General features: G+C 44.6%; 1 protein-coding gene across 1 annotated transcript; it reads left to right on the forward strand.

The window, feature by feature from the left end:
- The first annotated feature begins 17,730 nt into the window (after nt 1–17,730).
- LOC128846033 (olfactory receptor 6F1-like) lies at nt 17,731–18,675 on the forward strand. The gene has a single exon (XM_054045119.1). The coding sequence runs from the start codon at nt 17,731–17,733 to the stop codon at nt 18,673–18,675; it is 945 nt and encodes a 314-aa protein (XP_053901094.1).
- Nucleotides 18,676–23,893: the final 5,218 nt, after the last annotated feature.

Raw genomic sequence — 23,893 nt, forward strand, 5'->3', positions numbered from 1 at the left:
AAAGCCTGGAAGCAAGATCAGGAGCTACTGCCTTCTAATGCCCTAATTACCATTATTATAGAGGGCTTCATCGAATAACAGAGGAAGTCAATGGTACTCTTTCCATTCACTCTAGTAGGCTTGGGAAGAAACTCATGGTGCTTTTTCATTTGTAGATCTCAAACCACTTCACTAAGGCAAGTGAATAGTATTATCTCATTTATTTACAGAAGGGGAAACTGAGGCACAGATGGTTTATACAAATTTCACACAGTATATCACTGACAGTGTTAGGACAATCTCCAACTCCTTATTTCCCATCTACCAAACCAGGCTATCACTGAGATTTAAAAAGCTGTCAGGGATTCTGGGGCTGAGTGGAATTTTTCAAAGCAGCTAGGTGCCTAACACCCATCAATGATTTTTGGGTGCCTAGATGCTTCTAAATATCTCATTAGGTGCCTAAATACCTTTTAAAATCTGTTTTTAAACAAATACATTCCTATGAATAATGAATGAGGAGTGGGCATCCATGTAGCATTTGTGGCTACGAAAACCTCAGTCTACCTCTAAGAGAAAATAGGCAATCCATTTTTACATTCTTATCTATGTGACTCAGGTGACTATGTGACTCAGCAGCGAGTTCCACAGATCTATCATATAGCTATTTTCTCTTATGCACTCAAGAGTTGAAAAATATGAGTGAAAGAAAGGGAGAGAGAGAGAGAGAGAAAGAGCAAGCGAGAGAGAGAGAGAGAGATGGGAATATGTTACAGGTGTACCAATTACTCACTGTGGGAAACCTTTTCCTTCCAACAAGATATGGCCCAGTAGGTCACATCACCAAATATAGAAAATATAATTATTAATACACTTGGTTTAAAGTATATTTCTGGGGTGTGTTCTCTCCCTCTCTCTCTCTAGTGGACCTAGATTATTAGCTTTTCATGCATTATCTTCTCTTCTTAGAATGCAGCATTCTTGGATTCTGAGAAAAAAATGCATTGAAAGTGAGGGTGCCATATTTTTCCTCCAGTTATAAATCAAACATTTCAACATCTTCCTACTTATTGCAGATATCAATATTCATTAGAGTCCCATTCCATTACCAGTTCATCATCACCCTGCCGCCTTTCCCCTTACCTGCTTTGTTTATGTATGGCAACTCAACAGGTCTTACGAATAAGCCTACTTTATATTCCTCAGAAGTGCCCTTGGGATTTGGTCTCAACAGAATTTCACTGTCTTCTTCTAGTGCCAACCACCTGACATAGTAAGGATGATGTCCTTGGTTAAAGAAGAGCAGTGGGAGCTAGGAGACCTTGGTTCTGTGTCTCCATTGACTTGCTGATGGACCACTGTGTAATTGTTTAAGTTCATTGTTCCTCAGTTTCTCCATTTGTAAAAGACAAAAGGCCGTATTTTTAAAGGTATTGAGATGCGTATTGGAATTTTCAAAAGCATCTAGGAATCTAAAACCCATTCATTTCTGTGGGTGTTAGGTGCCTATGTACTTTTGAAAATCCCATTAGATGCTTTAAAAATCTGTCCCTAAGTGGCTGCCCAAAGTTAGGCAACTACATCCACATTTAGGCAGCCTAATAAGTGGTGTAAGATACAGTAGTATAAAGCACCAGAGGCCAGATATTTAAAGGCATTCAGATGCCTAAAGATAGGCAGATAGGTACCTAGTGGGAATTTCAGAAGTACGTATGCAGGTTAAGTACATAACTCCCATTTAATTCTATGAGATTTAGGTGCCTAGGCCTTTGAAAATCCCACTAGATTGTTTTCAACCTCAGTTATATTAATTTTCAGGTGCAAACTGAATGAATATAACCAGTTTTATACCTAAGGGTCCACAAACTCATAGACTCATAGACTTTAAGGTCAGAAGGGACCATTATGATCATCTAGTCTGACCTCCCGCATGATGCAGGCCACAAAAGCTGACCCACTCCCTTTCCCTTAACTCAGCTGTTGAAATCCCCAAATCCTGTGATTTAAGGACTTCAAGTCACAGAGAATCCTCCAGCTAGCGACCCCCACCCCATGCTGTGGAGGAAGGCGAAAAACCTCCAGTGCCTCTGCCAATCTACCCTGGAGGAAAATTCCTTCCCGACCCCAAATATGGCGATCAGTAGAACCCTGAGCATGCAGGCAAGATTCTCCAGCCTGTCCCTCATTGACCATTGATACTATTTACCAGCGATGGCACATTGTTGACCAATTGACTAAAATCACATTATCCCATCAAACCATTCCCTCCATAAACTTATCTAGCTTAATCTTAAAGCCAGAGAGTTCTTTCGCCCCCACTGTTTCCCTCGGAAAGCTGTTCCAAAATTTCACCCCTCTGATGGTTAGAAACCTTCGTCTAATTTCAAGCCTAAACTTCCCCACGGCCAGTTTATATCCATTCGTTCTCGTGTCCACATTAGTACTGAGCTGAAATAATTCCTCTCCCTCCCTGGTATTTATCCCTCTGATATATTTAAAGAGAGCAATCATATCCCCCCTCAGCCGTCTTTTGGTTAGGGTAAACAAACCTAGCTCCTTGAGTCTCCTTTCATACGACAGGTTTTCCATTCCTCTGATCATCCTAGTGGCCCTTCTCTGTACCCGTTCCAGTTTGAGTTCATCCTTTTTAAACATGGGAGACCAGAACTGCACACAGTACTCCACATGAGGTCTCACCAGTGCCTTGTATAACAGAAGCAGCACCTCCTTGTCCCTACTAGATATACCTCACCTAATGCATCCCAAGATCTCATTAGCTTTTTTCACGGCCACGTCACATTATCGACTCATAGTCATCCTTCGGTCAACCAGGACTCCGAGGTCCTTCTCCTCCTCCGTTACTTCCAACCGATGCGTCCCCAGCTTATAACTAAAATTCTTGTTAGTCATCCCTAAATGCATCACCTTACACTTTTTACTATTAAATTTCATCCTATTACTATTACTCCAATTTACAAGGTCATCCAAGTCTCCCTGCAGGATATCCCGACCCTTCTTCGAATTGGCAATACCTCCCAACTTTGTGTCATCCGCAAACTTTATCAGCCCACTCCTACATTTGGTTCCGAGGTCAGTAATAAATAGATTAAATAAAATCGGACCCAAAACTGAACCCTGAGGAACTCCACTGGTGACCTCCCTCCAACCTGACAGTTCCCCTTTCAGTACCACCCGCTGCAGTCTCCCCTTTAACCAGTTCTTTATCCACCTCTGGATTTTCATAGCGATCCCCATCTTTTCCAATTTAATCAATAATTCCTCGTGCGGTACCATATCAAACACTTTACTGAAATTGAGGTATATTAGATCCACCGCATTTCCCTTATCTAAAAAGTCTGTTACTTTCTCAAAGAAGGAGATCAGGTTGGTTTGGCATGATCTGCCTTTCGTAAAACCATGTTGTAATTTGTCGCAATTGCCATTGACCTTAAGGTCCTTAACTACTTTCTCCAAACAAAGGTACAAGAATTGCATTGGATTAACTAACCATATTTGAGTTAAACAGCTGTGTCTTCTCTGTATAGACAAGACCAAGGGCCAGATTTTTTAAAGCATTTAGGCACCTAGTGGAATTTTCCAACTTCCTAGTTGCCCAACATCCATTGAAATCAGTGAGTATTAGGTGCCTAGATGCTTTTGAAAATCTTATTAGGAGTCTAAATACCTTGACAAATCTGGCCCTCAGTCACTTTTGAAAATAGGATTTATGTTTAAAATTTCAAATGCAGCTAATTGACAAAAGAGCCAATGAGATGTAAGCCCCTAAGTCACCTAGGTGGTTTAGAAAATTTTGCCCTAAGGCTTCTCAGGGCTTTTCTACCTGGCACTGCAATGCACATCATGGGGGTGTGAATTCTAAAGCTCAGTAGCATGTTGCACACTAATTGGTCCAGTTAGATCCTGCTGGTGTGCACTAGATGTTCCCTAGTGTGTTTTAATGTAGTACATTTTGAATCCTATGGACTTCAATAGAAGTTAGACACTGACATGCTTTTGAAAACCTGGCTAGGCACCTATTCGCCTCTTTAGTAACTCTATGGATCTCAGCCCTAATACTTAGCTATCCAGTTCCATTAGGTTGTCATTGTGCTCATGAAATCCTGAGCTGGTCAGAGCATTTGTCATCCACATGGGTGTGAAAGTTACCAAGCAATATCAGGCATAATCACGGTAAATACAATGATAATTTCCTAGGTTAAGGACAAAATAAAATTTAAGTAAGGAATAACTTAATTGCTGAAATTATGCACCTGATCTTCATTCCCCTTACAGAGATATAGACTGGCATTTCCAAAGGAGATTAAGGGAGTTAGGTGCCCAAATCCAATTTAAATTAATGTGATTTGGCACTGAAATTCTTTTAGGCACATTTGAAAATACCTGTCCAATTTTCCAATTGATTTAACTGAGGTAGGACTAGACCCTGAATCAGAAGCTACTCCCCATAATAGTGTAAGACATGCGAGAGAAGAATCAGGATATATGACTCAACAGCCCCTCAACTCCGTGTAAAACTTGTAATAAAATTACTAGGCTTGGCAACATGGACACCCCATTTTAATGGTAGGTCTGAGCTCTTAAATATACATCAGCTGCCAACACAAGAGCAATTGTGTTTGTGGATAGAATACAGAAGTTGTCACTTGTTCCAGTCCAGAGCCAGTTGCCAGATTCTATACTCGTTAGGGTGAAAATCAATCTGCATGGAGAAGGACTTACATTACGCCTAACCCTCAAAGTAAAACTTAAGAAGGTCTTCAGTAGTGTACTGTGTGAATTCAATTCCTCATGTCAGCATGGGCCACAGGACCAAAGACAAAGGTTGATGGAGATCTACGTTGATAGAGAGTTGATGACCTCTGTGATATGAATTAGTAAGTCTTAGCCCACATTCTGGTGGAGAAATATCAACATTGCATTTGTCACCAATTTGTGCCCTGTTGTTGGAGACTAAGGAATGAGTCTGTGTCTTGATCAATACCTGGTGTTGGAAGACTCATATACATGGGTCTAGTATGATAGATAAATTTGGACAGGCTTGGGTAACACTGCTCTACAGCCAAAATGCTTCTGAAATAAATGTAGTCAAACTTTACTAATTTTGGGTCACTGAGAATGAAAATGATGCTTAAAATTGTTGATTGGCTCTAGTTTTCAAGATATGCTATTGGGTCAGTATATACGACCCTTGACTTGGGAATGGCGGAGGATAAGTGAGTTATAAAGGGAAGGGATCTCACTTTAAACCAGAAATGACTAAAATACATCTTTGAATGGATCTATGAATAAATCTATGACTGGGTTTGGACAGTACTTCCTTTTTAGGCAAAACAATGAATGATGCAATCTGAAGCTGGTATTGCATCATACATGATATGAATTGCATCATGTTATTCCTAGAAGTCATGGATGATGCAATCATAACGAAGCTTACATCACTCTGCGGAACAAATTGCCCTATATCAGCTCTAGATATCATAGAGTGTCATGCTCTCTTATTTGTCAGTGTTTGATTTTGCAAAGGGACACATTTCTGTTTAGCCAAAGTGAGCAGAGATGCCTTGTACTTGTGTGAACAGTGCAGATAACTTCTGCTATGTTTGTGGTGAAGTGACTTTTGCATCACAAAAGCACAGTATAACCACTATGGTTAAGAAAGCCTATCACCTTTATTTTGGCTGCAAAAGTGGAGATTAGGACAAGAGGTGGGCCCCCCACATATGCTGCAACACGTGTGCAACAAATCTTCACCAGTGGTTGAACAGGAAAAGGAAATCTATGCCTTTTGCAGTGCCAGTGATTTGGAGAGAGCCAACAGATCATACCAGCAATTGTTACTTCTGCATGGTGCCTCCAGTTGGGAAAGGTGTGTCAAAGAAGAAAAAGTGGACTGTGCATTATCCAAACATTCCATCAGCTATACGCCCAGTAGCCCATGGAGAAGGACTGCTGGTTCCTGATGCACCAGAATCATTCTCACTTGAGTCAGACAAGGACGAGGATGAAACTTCTGGTCCTGAACCATCATTGTCACAAGACCCACATTTTCTCCCATCCTCCTCCTCTGAACCACACCTCATTACACAAGGTGAATTGAATGACCTTGTCAGGGATTTGGAACTACCCAAGAGGAAGGCAGAGCTGTTGGGCTCCAGACTACAGCAGTGGAATCTCCTGGCAGGTGATGTTAGGGTTTCCACGTTCCGTGACTGTCAAAAGGATCTTGTCCCATTCTTCCTCATGGAAGGTGATCTTGTAGCCTGCAACAAACTCGATGGTGTGATGGCAGCCCTCAACATCGTTCACAATCCAGATGTGTGCAGACTGTTCATTGAAGACGAGTCTTAAAGCTGTTTTACTGCATAATGGCAATGTTTTGCCATCAATTCCAGTTGGTCATGCAGTCCATATGAAGGAAACCTATGACAGCATGAAACAACTTTTGAGGTTCATAAACTATGACCAACATCAGTGGCCGCTTTGTGGCGATTTGATGGTTGTTGCTCTCTTGCTTTGTCTGCAGACTGCATACACAAAGTACTGTTGTTTTCTCTGTGAATGTTACCACCCTTACACATCAAGCTGGGTCTGATGAAGAACTTTGTCAAGGCCATTGACAAAACACAAGAAGCTTTCAAGTACCTCTGTGGAAAATTTCCAAGGTGAAGTGAAGCTAAGATAAAGGAAGGTGTCTTTGTTGGTCCTCAGATTCGTGAACTTCTTCGAGATGATGCATTTGACCATGCACTGTGTGGCAAGGTAAAGATGGCATGGGAAGCCTTCCAGTTAGTGGCAATAAATTCTCAGAAACAACAAGGCAGACAACTACAGGTTGTTGGTGGAAAACCTCCTCAAGGCATACAAAAGCCTTGGTTGCAACATGTCACTAAAGATAGATTTTTTGCTTTCTTATCTAGATTTTTTTCCACCAAACTGCGGAGCAGTGAGCGACGAGCACGGAGAGCGATTTCACCAGGACATTGCAACAATGGAGAAAGGCTATCCGGGCAAATGGGGTTCATCAATGCTTGCAGACTATTGCTGGACAGTGACAAGAGATGCTCCATTTAATGAATACAAGAGACAAGCCAAGAAGCGCCGAGTAGACACTGAATAGGACTAAACTATGTACATAATAGTTTTTTGCCTTTTGTTTCATAATAAATTTTATTTATATAACCCTTTTGCTGATTTTTAAATTACATAAACAGGACAGGTGAAATATTATCATGTAAAAGATCTAGTTTTACAATTTATGATTAAAACTCTACTATCTGCACAATATACATAAAATGTAAAAACTTAAATGTCTTAGAAACAGTAGCCAATCAGTTGTTTTAATTGTCAGATTTGAATTCAGCACATCAAAATGCATAATAAATAGCACATTTTATCTCTGAAGCAGATGACTTCTCAAAAATTGTAGACCAGTGTAATATTTAAGCTAAATTAACTGGCTTTAGCCTAGGCTTTGCTTGACATGAGTGTTGCTTGCAAAATGCATCCTTATGTAGAGACTTCTTTAAATAATGCTTATAGCTGCTGTGTAAGACAAAGATGATGCTCTATACTGTGTTGAAGGACATAGATAAAAGGAGGTTAATCAGTACAATAAAATACATAAAATGTAGTGACAAAAAGTCCCTGTATTGGGGAAAAAACAGAAAAGTCCCTAAATTGAGTGGTAGGATCAAAGTAAATAAAACAATTGGAAAAGGGACATGATGACATGAAATTAGCATGGACAAAAAAGGTTATGTAAACTGAAGCCTGCCTATGCGTATTCCATGGGATATGTAAGACAATGCTTAATGTTGATTGGATGGTCAAATAATGTGTAAAGGTTGTGTTGCTACAGGAGAGTGTTCCAGGGCATAGAACAGGGTCGCCACCCTGCCCTGATGGGCTGAAAGGTGGCTAAAGTAGACCCTGTCCTCCCGCTCCAGCCGCCAGCTCACTTCGGCGGCTGGATCCGTGTGGGTCTCCTGCAGGAAAATAACCGAGTACCCCTCCTCCCAAAGGAAGGAGAGCACCTGGCACCTGCGGAGACCCAACCTACAGCCGTGGATGTTCAAAGTGGCAAAGACGGACGGCAACATAAGGAGGGCTAGGGATGATCCTCGCGGTCTGGGGCACTAGCGGCACCTGTCGGACCCCGCAGCAAACTGTGACCAACCCCGAAAGCCAGCAGGGCATCACGGAAGCTGCGGGCACGCTGGTAAGCTGCAGCATCCCGATCCTCAGTCCCTTTGCCCTCCCCCATAATGGCCCTCACGGTCTGAAGAATAAGATGGAAATTGCCCCAGCGCTGAAGAGCGAGATGCACTCTATTTGTGGAGCCATGAGTGTCTTCCAAGAAAGAGGGCATCTCGCTCCTCTGTGTGGCAGGGACTGGGGTCACGGAACCCGGGGTGTCCCCCGATTGGACCCCCCTGCCAGCCCCATGGCCCAGCAAGGCGGGCAGGCAGGGATCAGAGCCCCACCACGGTGCCTGTCTATCCGGCACTGTGCCACCCGACATAACACTCGGCCCTAGGGACGATGGCGAAGGGAGAACTGCAGCTTCTGATGGGCCAGAAGAGGGAAAAACAGAAACTGCCTCCCGGGGGCCTCTATAAAAAGAAAATGAGGCAACCCCGGGGCGGCAGCAACAGGAGGGGGGAAGGAAAACAGGTTAAGGACAGGAATAAGGGCTGGAACAGGGTCAGGGACAGGACACAGATTTAGGACGGGAGCAGGGTCAGGGCAGGGAGCGGGGACAAAAATCTAGGGCCTGATTGGCAGAGTCTCCGGGGCACAGTGACTCATGACCTGACACGGTAGTTAAAGGGGCAGCAAGGGAGTGGGACACTCTAAACGAGGCTCAGGTGCGCCACTAAACGAGGCACCCACAATTACAGCACTGGGGGTAGGCGAGAGCTGCCTCATAGGGTAGGGCACCCGTGGGCTCAGAGACCAGCCGCTCGGTGTCGGCTGTTGCCACAATGGACACGGCGGCGTCAACCAGATTACCATTCATGGCCGGGCAGATGGACATGGCCCAGGGCATTGCAGAGGCCAAAACGGGGGCAACCACCTGAGGCAGAGGGAAGGGGAAGGGGGGGCACCAGAGAGCAATCACCCTTACCAAGGCCTTCTAATGGGGGGCATCCACTCCCTCAGTGGTTGGGGTCAAGCCCAAGGCCTCGATCTCAGCAAAAATAGAGGCAAAGTCCCCACCCGCCTGTACTGGTTCCCCCTCGACAGCAGCCGGGGCAGTAGCCATTGCGGTGCCTACAGGGGGCACAGATGGCAACGGGGCAGCGAGGGCGCCGTCCATAACCCCCTCAGGGAGGGACTCCGTAGGAGAGGTGGTACTACCCACCTCCGTGTCTGCAGCGACCTTGGCCGACTCCAAATGATGAACGTCATAGGGGAGTCAACGGAAGGCTGAGCACCAGCAACCCCCTTCATAGTTGTACAGGGGGTCCCTTCTCCCTCGCTAATGGGGGGGGTGCTGGGCCTGAGCTCCCCACTTGTGGTGTCTCCCCCGCACAAGCTCCCAGTTCCCTGAAGAGGGGGGCTGGCCAGCTGGGTCACGGCCTGGGAGCGAGGGCAATGACGGGAGGGTAAGGGAAGACAAGGGCTGAACAACAGGGAAAGGGACAAACTCCCCCTGAGGCAAGCCCCGCTCGAGTCCCGCTACCGCCCCTGCCACCCTCTCCTCCATGGGCCCCAGTCTACTATCCACCTCAGCAGCGGGGCGAGCACACTCAGCTGGGCACATTGGGGGGGGTCTCCCCCGAGACCCGTGCGGAGTTGACAATGGTCACATATGGAGGAGGGGTGACCCCAGGGACCAGGCGATCAGGGCCGCTGGCAATGATAGAGCTGACGCCCTTCTGGGTATTGGGGGTCCCAGATGCCCCTCCAAGCCGGGCCAGGGGGCATTCCCTCCGGACATGCCCTGTCACCCGGCAGAGAAAGCACTGGGCCACCCCCGAAGAATAATAAACCCGGTACTGGGCCCCTCGATGGGGCACTAGAAAGGACCCCTCCAGAGCCTCCCCATCACATGCCGCCGGCGGAATTTGAACCTGCACCTGCCGGCGGAATGACAAAACGTGGCGGAGGGCAGGGTCCTTACAGCCCAATGAAAGGGGGCTGAGGACGGACAGGGCCCTCCCCAGGGTGGAGGGGAAGGCAAAAGGGCAGCATTGGGGAGGAAGGGAGGAACAGAGGAGAAAACCACCCATACGCCCAGGTCCTCCAAAGGCTCGAGGGGGACGTGGATGCCCCCCACCGCCAAGCCCCTCTCCACCACCTCCTGGGCAGCGGCCCCCAACGCCAGGAAGAACACCACCTTCCCCAACATCTTAGAGGCCACCACCATGGCCGTGGGCCCCACCACCCACGCCAATGCCCACACATATGTTTCTACGTGGGGCGAGGCCGGCACCAGGAGGCAACGCATCCCGTGCTCCTGGTGAGGGTGGGAAAGGGGCCCTGGCCGCTGGGAATGGCATTCCGGGAGGCGGCTGGAGCAGACGGTGAGGCAGTGAGCGGAGGGGTTGCAGCCACCTGGGCATACGCCCTGGGGGCCGAGGGACTGGCACCCCCAGAGCTGGTGGAGGGAACAACGGGCAAGGGAGAAGAGGGAGCTGTGGCCGTTGATGGGGCCGCAACGGGGGAAGGAACCACAGTCATGGGGGGTTTCACCTTTTGGGCAGGGCCCTTGCCCTTCTTAGTCCCCCGGCCCTTCCCACCAGCCAAGGGAGCAGTCCCAGAAGTGGAGGCGGCCGAGGTCATGGCAGCAGCAGAGTCTCAGGAGCCCCTATCCGTGCCCACCGGTGCCTCAATGGCAATGATGGCACGCAGCCCAGCAGTGGCAGTCGAGGCAGCCATCGCAAGGGAGGGTGTGGGGAGGGGGACTGTAAGGGAACTGCAGGGGTGGCCAGGGAATTCCCACCCCCTGAATCACACATCACAGAAAGGGAAGGAAGAGGACAGCCGCTAGGGCCGGGAAATAGAAGGAAGGAGAGGGAGGAGTGGGAGGGAAGGGAAGGGGAAGGGAGTGGGGGGGAGAACGGCTACCACACCCAACCCACTAGGCTGAAAGCAGGGTGGAGGGGCACCAACAGAAAAGGACAAAGGAAGACAAGGAACACAATTCCAGCACAAGATGAAAAAGAAACTGACTCCCCTGGCTGCACTAAGGAAAGGAAGGGAAAAACTAAGACATCATGGGGGAGTGTGCATCAGTGAAGGAGTCAATGAAAAAAAAGGGGGAGGGGGGAATCTCAAACACCAACAGCGGAACATGGGAATGCAGGCAATAAGGGCTGAACTGGAGGGAGGTCAAGAAGCAAGGGGGCAGAATGCAGGGGAGGGCTAAATCAGGTATGCCTCAGGCATGGAACAAAGAACAGAGTGGGTTCAAAAACAACCAAACTAAAAGAGGGGGAAAAGGGGGCTGGCAACCACGCCTGCACCATGGGACAAGGGTGGGGCAAACAAAGTAATCAAGGACCAAAAAACAAAACAGGGCAAACCAGAGCAAACAGGGCAGTAGAAGGGGGACGGGTGGGGCAGGCAGCAAAGGGAAAGGGGGCAAGCAGCTGCAAGAACAGGGCAGTGGACAAGGCAGAGGAAAAGGGGGCCCACCGGCCAAATGCAGCAGGGGAGGGAGGACAAAGCCAAGGGAGGAGAAAGGAAACGAGCACCCACGGGCTTCTGAAAAACAAATGTCCATTTGCTGCCGCTACGTTCTTTGGATGGTTAGAGGGCAGAGCAAACTGCTGGGCCGGGGAGCAGAGAACAGAGCCAGAAGGCAGGTGGAAAGGTGGAGGGGACAGTGGTGGTGGCAGTGGTGGAGCAGGTGGATTAGGGGGAGAGCCCCAGGCCACTCCCCCAGCTCCCCACAGCAAAGGCACCTACCACCACAGAAGAAAGGATGTTACAAACCCCCTCCACAAAACAAGGCCTTTTCTACTCCCTCCTCAGCTCCAGCAGCTTTAACAGCTCCCCAACAGCAGAAGCCAGGGCAGCAGCAACCCAGCCAAGGGAGGCCCCAAAAATGATGGGAAAAGTGGGGCCTCGCACTCCCTTCTGAGGGTCACACCAGCAGGGTCCTCCCCATAGCAGCAGCAGACACCGCTGCCAGGGGGACAACCGGCCAGGAGAACAGCCTCAAAAGAGTGGAAGGCAGGTATCTCAGCCTGCAGAACCAGCAGGTCCCTTTTCTCTGGGTAAGGGAACAGAAACAGTTCCAGAACAAGCAGGAATTTGCTGGAACCAATTAAGGCAGGCAAGCTAATTAGGACACCTGGAGCCAATTAAGAAGAAACTGCTAGAATCAATTAGGACAGGCTGGCTTATCAGGGCACCTGAGTTTAAAAAGGACCTCACTTTAGTTTGTGGTGTGCATGTGAGAAGCTGGGAGCAAGAGGTAATAGGAGCTGAGAGTGAGAAGGTGTACTGCTGGAGGACTGAGGAGTACAAGTATTATCAGACACCAGGAGAAAGGTCCTGTGGTGAGGATAAAGAAGGTGTTGGGAGGAGGCCATGGGGAGGTAGCCCAGAGAGTTGTAGCTGTTGTGCAGCTGTTCCAGGAAGTGCTCTAGACAGTTCCAGTCCACAGGTCCCTGAGCTGGAATTTGGAGTAGAAGGTAGGCCTTGGTTCTCCCCAAACATCCCAACTTCTAATCTGACACAGGAGGAGTTGACCTGGACTGTGGGTTCCACCGGAGGGGAAGGTCTCTGGGCTGTTCCCCGACCCACATGGTGGATCAGCAGAGACTGTGGGGATTGTTCTCCTTCCTTTTCCCCATGCTGGCTGGTGATGAGGTTATCTGAGTAAAACATCAGATTTGAGCCACGAAAATGGCCAAACTGAGGGCTGCCATGAATCTCTGTGGCAAGCAAATCTGCCAATAGGTGCAGGACCCACCAAGGTAGAGGAGGAACTTTTGTGACAAGGTATAAATATGATAGAGTATAGGGGAATAATAAGAACCCTGTAGGAAAAATATATCATGACCCCAGAAGAAGGTAATTGGACAATATATTTTTCTGTATATATGTCATTCATTGTTTTTATAGTAATTGTAAAGTGCAAGGTGTTGCTTTTTGGTTCAAATAAAGATGTGATTTTAGACGTTTATAAATTTGACTGGTGTGGAGAAAGTATATAAGGAAGTGTTATTTACTCCTTCTCATAACACAAACTAGAGGTCACTAAATGAAATTAATAGGCAGCAGGTTTACAACAAATAAAAGGAAGTATTGCTTCACATAATGCACAGTCAACCTGTGGAATTCCTTGCCAGAAGATGTTGTGAAGGCCAAGACTATAACGGTTCTTTATGAACGCTATATAAATTCAAGGAGAATAGGTCTATCAATTGCTATTAGTAGGGATGGTGGCTCTAGCCTTTGTTTGCCAGAAGCTGGGAATGGGGACAGGGGATGTATCACTTGATGATTACCTCTTCTGTTCTTTCTCTCTGAAAGACCTGGCATTGGCCACTTTCGGAAGACAGGATACTGGGCTAGATGGCCATTTGGTCTGACCCAGTATGGCTGTTATGTTCTTATATGAATGTGCCCCAGAGAAAAAGAATGGGTGTACAAAAATCTACCTTAACATGAGCCCTATATAAATATAAAACAGGGATATACATTACTCTTTAAAGTAAGAGTACTGCAATTACAGTGCAATGGCCTTGTAATTAGTGTGCTTATGTTTCTTTCACTATCTGTGAATACCACTGAACCATATAATCAGGAAGTGTGCTGTGTAACTGAGAACAATTGCAGAGGCTGGCATTTTCTAGGCAGCCCGCAGAAGTTTGTCACCCAGATTCCATTAACAATCTTAGCCAGCATCAATACAATTTGGTTAATATGCTTGAGCTGGATCCTCAGCTGGTGTAACTCCTATGGAGTTACACCAGTTCACGGCAGCTGAAGATATGCCCTTGAAAATATCATGAACAGCCAAGCGCATTAATAATTCCATCTGTTATGTGGTTGTTCAGTTTATATGATTTTTCTGGTGACTACATATTGAAAACATAAGACTATGCTAATAACAATGTAACTAAACTGTTATTCCATTACCTTTATTATAAAGCATGACTGGACATGATTATTTACGGTCAAGCATATTTTCTTAATTTCTCACTTTGGCTGAACTTATCAAAGTCATCAAGAAGACTTGCACACAAAAGGTCAAAATTTTAAAGGCATTTGGGTACCAGTGGGGATTTTCAAAAGCATCCATGGGTGTTAGGTGACTAGATGCTTTTGAAAATCCTTCTAGGCACCTAAATACCTTTTAAAAATCTGGTCCAAACTCTTAGACAGCTTTAAATATCTCATATTGTACTTCTTGGCACATTGCTCCTTAATTTCCCTTATTCTTCCAAGGCTATTTATTTCTCCTTTCCAAGTTCTGTATGTTTGTATATACCCGATTCTTACCATTAAATGGTTAAATAAAGTTTTATATTTTTCTTTGTTTTCCCCTTCTGTTGTGGGGAGTGCTTCATTTAAAAGTACACAAGTGACACTGAACAAAATGATGGAATAAAGCCTAAGGGATCAACCTTTATAACATGTTCTTTGTTATCAGTTAGATCCAGGGAAATCTCTCTTTCAGGATGATGACTGGGGAATCTGTCTATGCCCAATTTATGAATTCTGGTTGACCTTGTGAAATTACCATGTCACTGAATGCATCTGTGTATGTGGAATCAGGACTCTGCTGCCAGGGCTGTGGCACGTATTTCCCGGAACAGGTAAAATGGAGGGTCATTAATGCTAATAGCTCCCATTCATGTGGAAGAGTGTCAGGAAAATGAAGCTTAGAGAAACTGGTCTGACCAAGATTATCTCCAGGGATGAGGTTCATTAGAGCAGGGACTGAACCTGGAGCTCCCAGGCGAGGATGCAAATTACTAGGTTATAGAATAATTCTCTTTCTCTCTGTGGCCCACTGAATATTTAAATATTTTATAAAAAGTAGAATATCTGAAACAGGAGAGTCAGAGAGAGAGCCACCCCAAAAGGCCATAAAGCCCAGTGGTTAGGGCACTCATGTGGGGCTAGGGGTTCACATCCTTGCTCTGAGACAGGTGGAGTAGGGATTTAAACTAAGGTCTTCCATATGCATTTGAGTTCTGTAACCACTGAGCTATAATATATGGGGGGGGGGAGAGATCATGGTGCTACCTCCTCCTAGCTGGTGTAGGCACCAGTCTCCATTGTAGACTTCATAGCTGAGAGTCGCAAACAGAAATAGGTGGCTCCTGCTGACCTGGATTTAGGCATCTGATTCCCCTTGAAGTCTAAGTTGCACTCCTTTCCTTGACCATTTCTTTTGACTAGCTGAGGCAACTCTTCATGCCACATTCTGGCTGCTATGGAACCTATGCTTAGGTGCCTAACTCTCCCCGTGCATTATATATGGCTAGCCCGGCAGCCTAACTCCAACGTGCAGCAGGGCACCTAAAGTTGGGTGCTGCAATGCTGGGCCGAAGCCTCCTTTGTGGATTGAGCCCTGCATTGCTTACACTCAGCTTACATTTTCCAGCTTTCTGTTATTACCTCAAGAGCTGTGAAACTTCCTTTCTCCCCCAGTGAAAGGTGAGATTTTGATGGAATCACATGAATCCAGAAGCTTGATCTCTAGGCACAATATTGCCTATGTCTAAATCCAGCCCTGGCTTAGCACATTACCAGGAAGTCTGTACAATTTTGCTGAGACCAACTCCAGAGGGGCTGGGGAGGAATATAAAATGAGCTTCCTCATACAACCTTTTCACTTGTCATACACCTGTCAGCCAAAGGCAGTGTCTACTGGCAGATGCTGATCTTCTGAAGTGGATGAGGGTCTAACCAATATAGAAATAGACTCAGTTTTCCAGAATCTTTTGGTTATGAAATCATCAAATATTCAATTTAGAAGACTGGATTAATCACATTCACAGCCAGCCTTCTGGCAACATAACTTGTTAAGAACCAAGAATACCCGGAGAAGCAGACTGCGAAGGGAGTGGGTTTTATTGACCAGCTCCGGCAATAGAGCTGGAAAGGTAGATCCTTTAGCCAAAGTCAGATTGCCCCTTAAAGATAGTTTAAAGTATCTGTATTAAGAAATATATTGCCCACTGCTGGAAATGTGAGCTAATTAATCATCCTGCACAGCAAGGCAGGTTTGCCAGAGCGAGGAATCATTGAAATGATATACACAGAGTAAGTATATTTCCCTATGGTGTTTTGTTTATTTTCTTTTGTTTTTTACTTCCACTGTAAACTCTAGCATAACTATAAGGACATATTGGGCCTGATTCTCCTTCCATACCAGTCTGACACTGGTGTAAATCCACTAACTTCAGTGAAATAACTTTTGATTTACATCAGGGTATGTGACAGGAGAAATTGCCCCACTGATGGCAATGGAGGTACTTTGGATTTATACTGAGGTGTGGAAGCAGAGAATCATCTCCCTTCTCTTCAGCAGACTTACTCCTGATTTGCACTGGTGCGAGTGAGTGAAGAATTTACTTCAGGGGAATTACTCTTGATTTACACCAAGGTGAATGAGAGGAGACTAAATTGTACCAGTAACACGTGAAACTCACGGCAGTAGTAATTCATTGAAGCAATAGATGAGGTCACTCAGGGTATGACTAGACACCCGCTGCTGGCCTGTACCAGCCAACTAGGACTCATGGTGCTGGGGCTGTTTCATTGCTGTGTACACTTCTAGGCTTGGGATATATCTTAGGTAAGTGCAGTAACCATCACCCGGGCACTAGCTCCTGCTGCAGCTGCGATACAGCAGCAAAGAATGCTGTCTTGTGGAGAAAGGTAGGCAAGGAGAAGGCAGCCCTGGGAAGGGGCCTCAGAATCTGCCTGAAGAGGCAGATGGAAAAAAGCTATGAGAGAAAGGAGAAGAATCTACATGCTGAGCTAGAGAATGAAGTGCAGCTGGGACAGGAGGTGAGATGATAAAATGAAAGAACATCAGGAGAATAAAAGCAGGGAACTGGGAAGTGAGAAGGACAGAAGAAAAATAGGAAAGGTTTCAGAACTGGAGATGGAGAAGAAAATTGACCTGGTTATGTGAGCTGACACTATTAGAGAAGGGAAGTAGAGGGAAATAAAATCTACAGATGCACTGGAGAGAGAGTATCAAGAGAAAAAAAACAAAGGAAATATAATTGGTGAAAAAGAATTTGATCAAAAAGCGGTGTTAGATTAAAACACATCCTGAAAACAGTAAAGCCCATCCACAAAGGACATGAAGTATATGACTAGAGAGAATGACTGTTTGAACGTCTATTGACAGAATACAGTTCAAAGGTGTCTAAGGGACAAGTGAAGGACCACTAGTGAAGAACCTTGCCTGTCCTAACAGTTAGAATAACCTAGCCTGGTCACCACACAAAGAGGCGGTGATCTACTGGTATTAGGTATTCTGACAGACTTGAGACACTGAGATGGTGAACTCAAACCTTCAAGGGAGTGCTTAATTTTTAATGGAAGAGGTGCTGGAGCACAAGCAATTAGGTGCCGGAGCTCAAGTCATTTTTTTGATGTAGCAAGCCCAGAGGTGCCAACAGTATGAAATGCCAAGCCAGGGCTCAGCCTTGGCAAGTTCTGGAACAAATTAAGCACTGCTTCATTGGTCAGCAATATCTAATATATTTAACTGCCTCTCTTCTGATCTCTTGCTTTGTGCAGATGGACTACGTGCCTGGAACATTTATGGCAAACCAAACCAGAGTGCATGAGTTTATCCTCTTGGGCTTCCCTGGTAGTCAGAACTTGCAGACCTCCCTCTTTGTGTTGTTTTCCATGATGTACTTCCTGACAGTCATGGGAAACATGGCCATCATAATCCTAGTGAGAACATGCTGCCACCTGCAAACTCCCATGTATTTCTTCCTCTGCAACCTCTCCTTCCTGGAGATATGGTACACCACAGCCTGTGTTCCCAAGACACTTGCAATCTTCCTGGGGAAAAGCAGAAGCATCTCCTTTACTGGCTGCATCACACAGATGTACTTCATTCTATCCTTTGGCTGCACAGAATGTTTCCTCTTATCCGTCATGGCCTATGACCGCTATCTGGCCACTTGCTACCCATTGCGCTATAGCTCCATCATGAACAGCACCTTGTCTGCTTGGATGGCCCTCTGCTGTTGGGTGTCTGGTTTCCTAGCTATTTGTGTGCCGGCATATCTCATAACCAGATTGTCCTTCTGCAGCCCCAATGTGATCAATCATTTCTATTGTGACCTAGATTCTTGGATAGTTCTCTCCTGCACAGACAAACACCTCCTTCAACTGGTGGCTTTCATCACCTCCTTCATTGTCCTCCTGGGCACCTGTATCAGAACCCTAATCATCTACATTTGTATCATCTCTACAATACTGAGAATACCATCAGCACAAGGATGGCAAAAAGCCTTTTCGACTTGCTCTGCTCATCTCACTGTTGTGATTATCTGGTACGGCTCCACCATTTTCCTGTATGTCAAGCCTTCTGTACAGAACACCCTGGATCAAAACAAAATAGTCAACACCTTAAACACAATTGTAACTCTGTTGTTAAACCCTTTTATTTACACTCTACAAAACAAAGAGGTGAAGAAAGCCTTGGAAAAGGCACTCACTGGGATGTAAAGTGTGTAGATGTCTTTGATCTAGTAAAAATAAGATATCATTAGAGCTGTACACAATTAAGAACATAAGAACAGCCAGACTGGGTCAGAACAAAGTATCCTGTCTTCTGACAGTGGCCAATGCCAGCTGCCCCAGAGGGAATGAACAGAACAGGTAATCATCAACTGATCCATCCCCTGTCATCCATTCCCAGCTTCTGGCAAAGAAAGGCTAGGGACCCCATCCCTGCCCATCCTGGCTAATAGCCATTGATGGACCTACCCTCCATGAGTTTATCTAGCTCTTTTTTGAACCCTGTTTTATCTTGGCCTTCACAACATCATTATTTCATTTGAATTGTTTTTAAGGAAAAACATATTTTCTTAAGACCAGAAACCTTTCCATTTTATTTTTATTGAAATAATGTTTTGAAATGTTGGTATTTTGAATGTTTGTGTTGAGTTTATTCGTTTTTCTTTTTTCGGCACTTTATGACTCTTCAGCATTTGAAAATGGTGGCACAAGAAAAAAAAAATGAGAAATGAAAAAAATAAAAAATATTCCTGTATATCATTCATTCTATTGCATTTAGAAGTAAAAATGGGGCTGGGGAAAAAGGATAAAGAAAAAAGCAGGGGAAAGGGGGAAAATTCCAAAGTATCAATATTTTGAATTTTCATATTTGTTTATAAATGTTTTGCAGAAAAAACACAAAACAAAGAAAGCAAAACAAAAACCAAATAAAAATCATTCATTTTTGAATGAAAAATCATTTGAAATTTTGAATTGTTTCACAAATGCGAATTTATTCATTTTTACAACAAATTTTAAACAAAAAGGTAAAATGTAACACAGTGTCTCAGGGTTAGTGATTATGTCTCCATATCTTATAGTATTGCCCACTTGTGTTTCTCAATCAGGTAGGCTGTGATCCCTTTTTCATGAAACAAGCCATGCTCTCAGCTTGTCTCCTCAGTGAAAGATCCTGGGTTTACCTCAGTACCCCAGTTATGCCCCCCAAATCCATTGTCTTTACTTTAAGCAGGACAACCCCTCTGCTAGTTTTGCTTTTTCCTGCAGATCTTCTCTTATGTGAATTCCCAACTTCTTCATTATCATTAGGCTCAGTAAAGCAAATAGACGTATATTATGAGACACACAATACAAAATGACCAGCTAGATAGAGAAGTGATTACTCCCACTGAACAGAACCTGTTTTATCACCTTCTGTTGACTTGTCTTAATTTACATATTTTAAGAACATAGTTTTTAGTAGAGATACACAACTCCTTAAATATCATCTGTGCATACATTTAGCAATGATTATGACGACCAGTATGTTATTGGCTATTGGTAGAGACCTTACATGCCACCCTTTGGTGAACTGTTACATAGGCTTGGTCTACACTCACCCCCCAAATCGAACTAAGGTATGCAACTTCAGCTACGTTATTCACGTAGCTGAAGTTCGAAGTACCTTAGTTCGATCTTACCTCGGTCCACACGCGGCAGGCAGGCTCCCCCGTCGACTCCGCGGTACTCCTCTCGTCTAGCTGGAGTACCGCAGTCGACGGCGAGCACTTCCAGGTTCAACTTATCACGTCCAGACAAGACGCGATAAGTCAAACCCAGAACTTCGATTGCCTGCCACTGAACTAGCGGCTGGGTGTAGACATACCCATAGAGATCTGACTCAGGAATCACTGTAAACACCTTGTCCCATCTGCCAGTTGGCACCAAGGGGTCCCCAGGTCACAGCACCTCCTAATGGCTAGCATAACCTAGCAATCACCTAAATATTTTTGAAAATCTGGCCATTACAGTAATGTGATCAAAAATGCTTAAGGGCCAAGTATTTAAAGGCATTTAGGTACTTGGTGGGATTTTCAAAGATATCCAGATGCCTAACAACCATTGCAATGTATGAGTTTTAGGCACCTAGATGTTTTTGAAAATCTCACTAGGTGCCTAAATACCTTTAAAAATCTGGTCCTAGATGACCTCAGAGACAAAGTCCCATTTTCAAGAGTGGTTTGGCATTTAGGAGTGGCCCAGATGCTCAAAGGTATTTAGGCACCTAATTTCAATTGAAATCAGTGGGAAATAGCTAAATACCTTTGTAGATCTGGGCCTGTTAGTTCCCACTGACAAGTACTTATTACTCAGAGCTTCTCATCAAAGGAGCAATGATGCATAGGCTATAAACTGGCTGTTCCCATGCAGCTGAATTTCACCCTTATGTATGTTGTATAGTTGGGGTTCACTTTAAATATTGAAGCTCTGAGCTGTCACTTATGGCGTGTTGTATTGAGATGTGAAAGCCTTTGGAGAAAGATACAAGACAGTATTCATTTTGTAAACATTTTCTTTGAAAGCCTAATTAAAAATCCCACCTATCCTAAGCACATTAGGGGAGTGGTACATGTGACACAAGGATCACTTTATGCCAACTGGCAAAGGGCACAGGAGATGTAGGAGATTTTGCAAAAATTCTGTGGGTCAGATATATTCATAATAATTAACCAAAGGGTGGCATGTAAGGAGTTTCCCAAGAGTCAGTAGCCCACTGGTCATTAAGGAGCTATGTATCTATACTAGAATTATGTTCTTAAAGGCTTTGGAGGTAACCAGGAGGAGACATACCTCAGCCAAGTTCTTTTCAGGCAGTGGATAACAGACTGTTTGGTCATTTGGATATTGTGTTCCTGACAATGTATGCCTATTTGCATATTGAGCCAAGGGTTAATCAAGAGATCATGAAACCCATGAGAAAGGCCTATACAGGAAAAATCAACCAGCAGCTTGGCACCTGGTTTATGAATAAGGACCATGGATTTTTCTGACATATTAGAGCGGTAACATGCAGACTCCTTCACCTAGGAAGCAAGTTAGCAGTGTCTTTACCTCATGAATGAAGGGGTTAAGCCAACCTGAGCGTAAATTGCGGTAAGGATTTTTGTGTGAATGACACATAGTCATGAGAATATCTTATAAATTAAGTGTAGGATATAGAATGTATGTTATCAAGTATCAGGGGGTAGCTGTGTTAGTCTGTATCCACAAAAGAAGAAGTGACGTTTTTTACTCATGAAAGCTTATTTCCAAATAAATCTGTTAGTCTTTAAGGTGCCACCGGACTCCTTGTTGTTTTAATGTATGTTATGATTTTATATTATATGTAATCATTGATTGCCAATACTTTGACCTGATATCACTATAATCTCTATTCTTTGTTACATAAACTTATACTTGTTTCCACTATAAACATATCTAACTGCTATGTGTGAATGCGAGTTGTGTTCTGAGATGTAACTAGAGTCTTGTGTTTAGGATCAGTGAATCTTGGAATATTGTAAGTGTGCTGTGGAACAGGGGCTGAGCACTCCAGGGAGACATGCTGAGGGGATGAGGGTTGGTGTATGCCTATTGCTAGTTGCAGTATGACAACTGTGTAGGCATGGAGGGGAATTCTTGTGTTGATGGTGGGCAGTGGAATTATGCAGGGTACAGACAAATGCAGGTCCAATAGATTTAAGGTCATGTTTTTGAACAGTATCTGAAATTGCCTTATCAAATACCTCTAACTCATGGAGAGGGTTGTAACAAATAAAAAGATACACTTGCACTGCAGTCAAACAGTAGGAATTGGATCGTCGGGCTCAATGGGTAAAAGTAGGCCGTCGGGCTCAATGGGTAGTGATCTATGTCTCGATGTCTAGTTGGCCGCCAGTATGAAGCGGAGTGCCCCAGATGTCCATCCTACATCTTGTCCTGCATTTTGTTTTACATCTTCATTGATGATCTGGATGATGGAATGGATTGCACCATTAGCAAATTTGCGGATGACACTAAACTGGGGGGGAGAGGTAGATACAGTGGAGGGTAGGGATAGGGTCCAGAGTGACCTAGACAAATTGGATGATTGAGTGAAAAGAAATCTGATGAGGTTGAACAAAGACAAGTGCACAGTCCTGCACTTAGGATGGAAGAATCCCATGCACTGCTACAGGCTGGGGAGCAACTGGCTAAGAGGCAGTTCTGCAGAAAAGGACCTGGGGATTACAGTGGATGAGAAGATGGATATGAGTCAGCAGTATGCCCTTGTTGCCAAGAAGGCTAATGGCATATTGGGCTAAATTAGTAGGAGCATGCCAGCAGATCAAGGGAAGTGATTATTAACCTCTAAATTCAGCACTGGTGAAGCCACATCTGGAGTATTGCGTCCAGTTTTGGCACCCAACTACAGAAAGGATGTGGACAAATTGAAGAGTGTCCAGTGGAGGCAATGAAAATTACCAAGGGGCTGGGGCTCATGATTTATGAGGAGAGATTGAGGGAACTGGGTGTATTTATTCTGCAGAAGAGAAAAGTGAGGGGGAATTGATAGTAGCCTTCAACTACCTGAAGGGGTTCCAAAGAGGATGGAGCTAGGCTGTTATCAGTGGTGGGAGATTACAGAACAAGGAGCAATGGTCTCGAATTGCAGTGTGGGGTGGGGGTCTAGGTTGGATATTAGGAAAAACTATTTCACTAGGAGGCTGGTGAAGCAATGGAATGGTGAAATTTCTATCCTTAGAGTTTTTTAAGGCCCGGATTGACAAAGTCCTGGCTGGGATAATATAGTTGGAATTGGTCCTGCTTTGAACAGGGAGTTGGACTAGATGATCTCCTGAGGTCTCTTCCAACATTAATCTTCTATGATTCTATGAACTGGATGTTTATAAATTAGTCAAACTAGACTTTATTTTATAACAAGACTGATTTATACAATTGTTACCATGTGAATATATACATGACATATTAAATGAAATTTAAAGAAATTATATATAGGTTGGAAAATTCAAAGAAGTCTAAGAGAACTAGGTGCCAAATTCACATTGAAATTCAGTGGGAGTTGCAACCCTAACTCCTTTAGGTTTTATTTTTAAAACCCTGCCCTTCAACAATATCCAGGATTTTGATTGATATTATAAATTAGGTTCTGTTTACTCAAATTCTCCATGCTTTATGGTTGAAATGATCTCCATGTGTAACTTCAATAGCCAAAAAACCATCCTGTGTTGCACAAGAAACCTTAATTCTGACACTTGGTTTTTGCAAATGTAACGTTCTTTTAATATGGTTTCTCCCTCATATGTATGGGCTGATTCTCCTCTCCTTTAGATCACTTTTACATCAGTATGATTCAGTGACTTCAGGGAAGTTACTTCTGTTTAATATTGGTGTGTAATAAAACTTA

The sequence above is a fragment of the Malaclemys terrapin genome, chromosome 12 (genome assembly GCF_027887155.1).
Source record: "Malaclemys terrapin pileata isolate rMalTer1 chromosome 12, rMalTer1.hap1, whole genome shotgun sequence".
NCBI classification, from domain to species: Eukaryota; Metazoa; Chordata; order Testudines; family Emydidae; genus Malaclemys; species Malaclemys terrapin.

Bases quoted from the DNA above. Each gene is read 5' to 3' on its own strand.
- LOC128846033 (XM_054045119.1), top strand. From the start codon at position 17,731: ATGGACTACGTGCCTGGAACATTTATGGCAAACCAAACCAGAGTGCAT.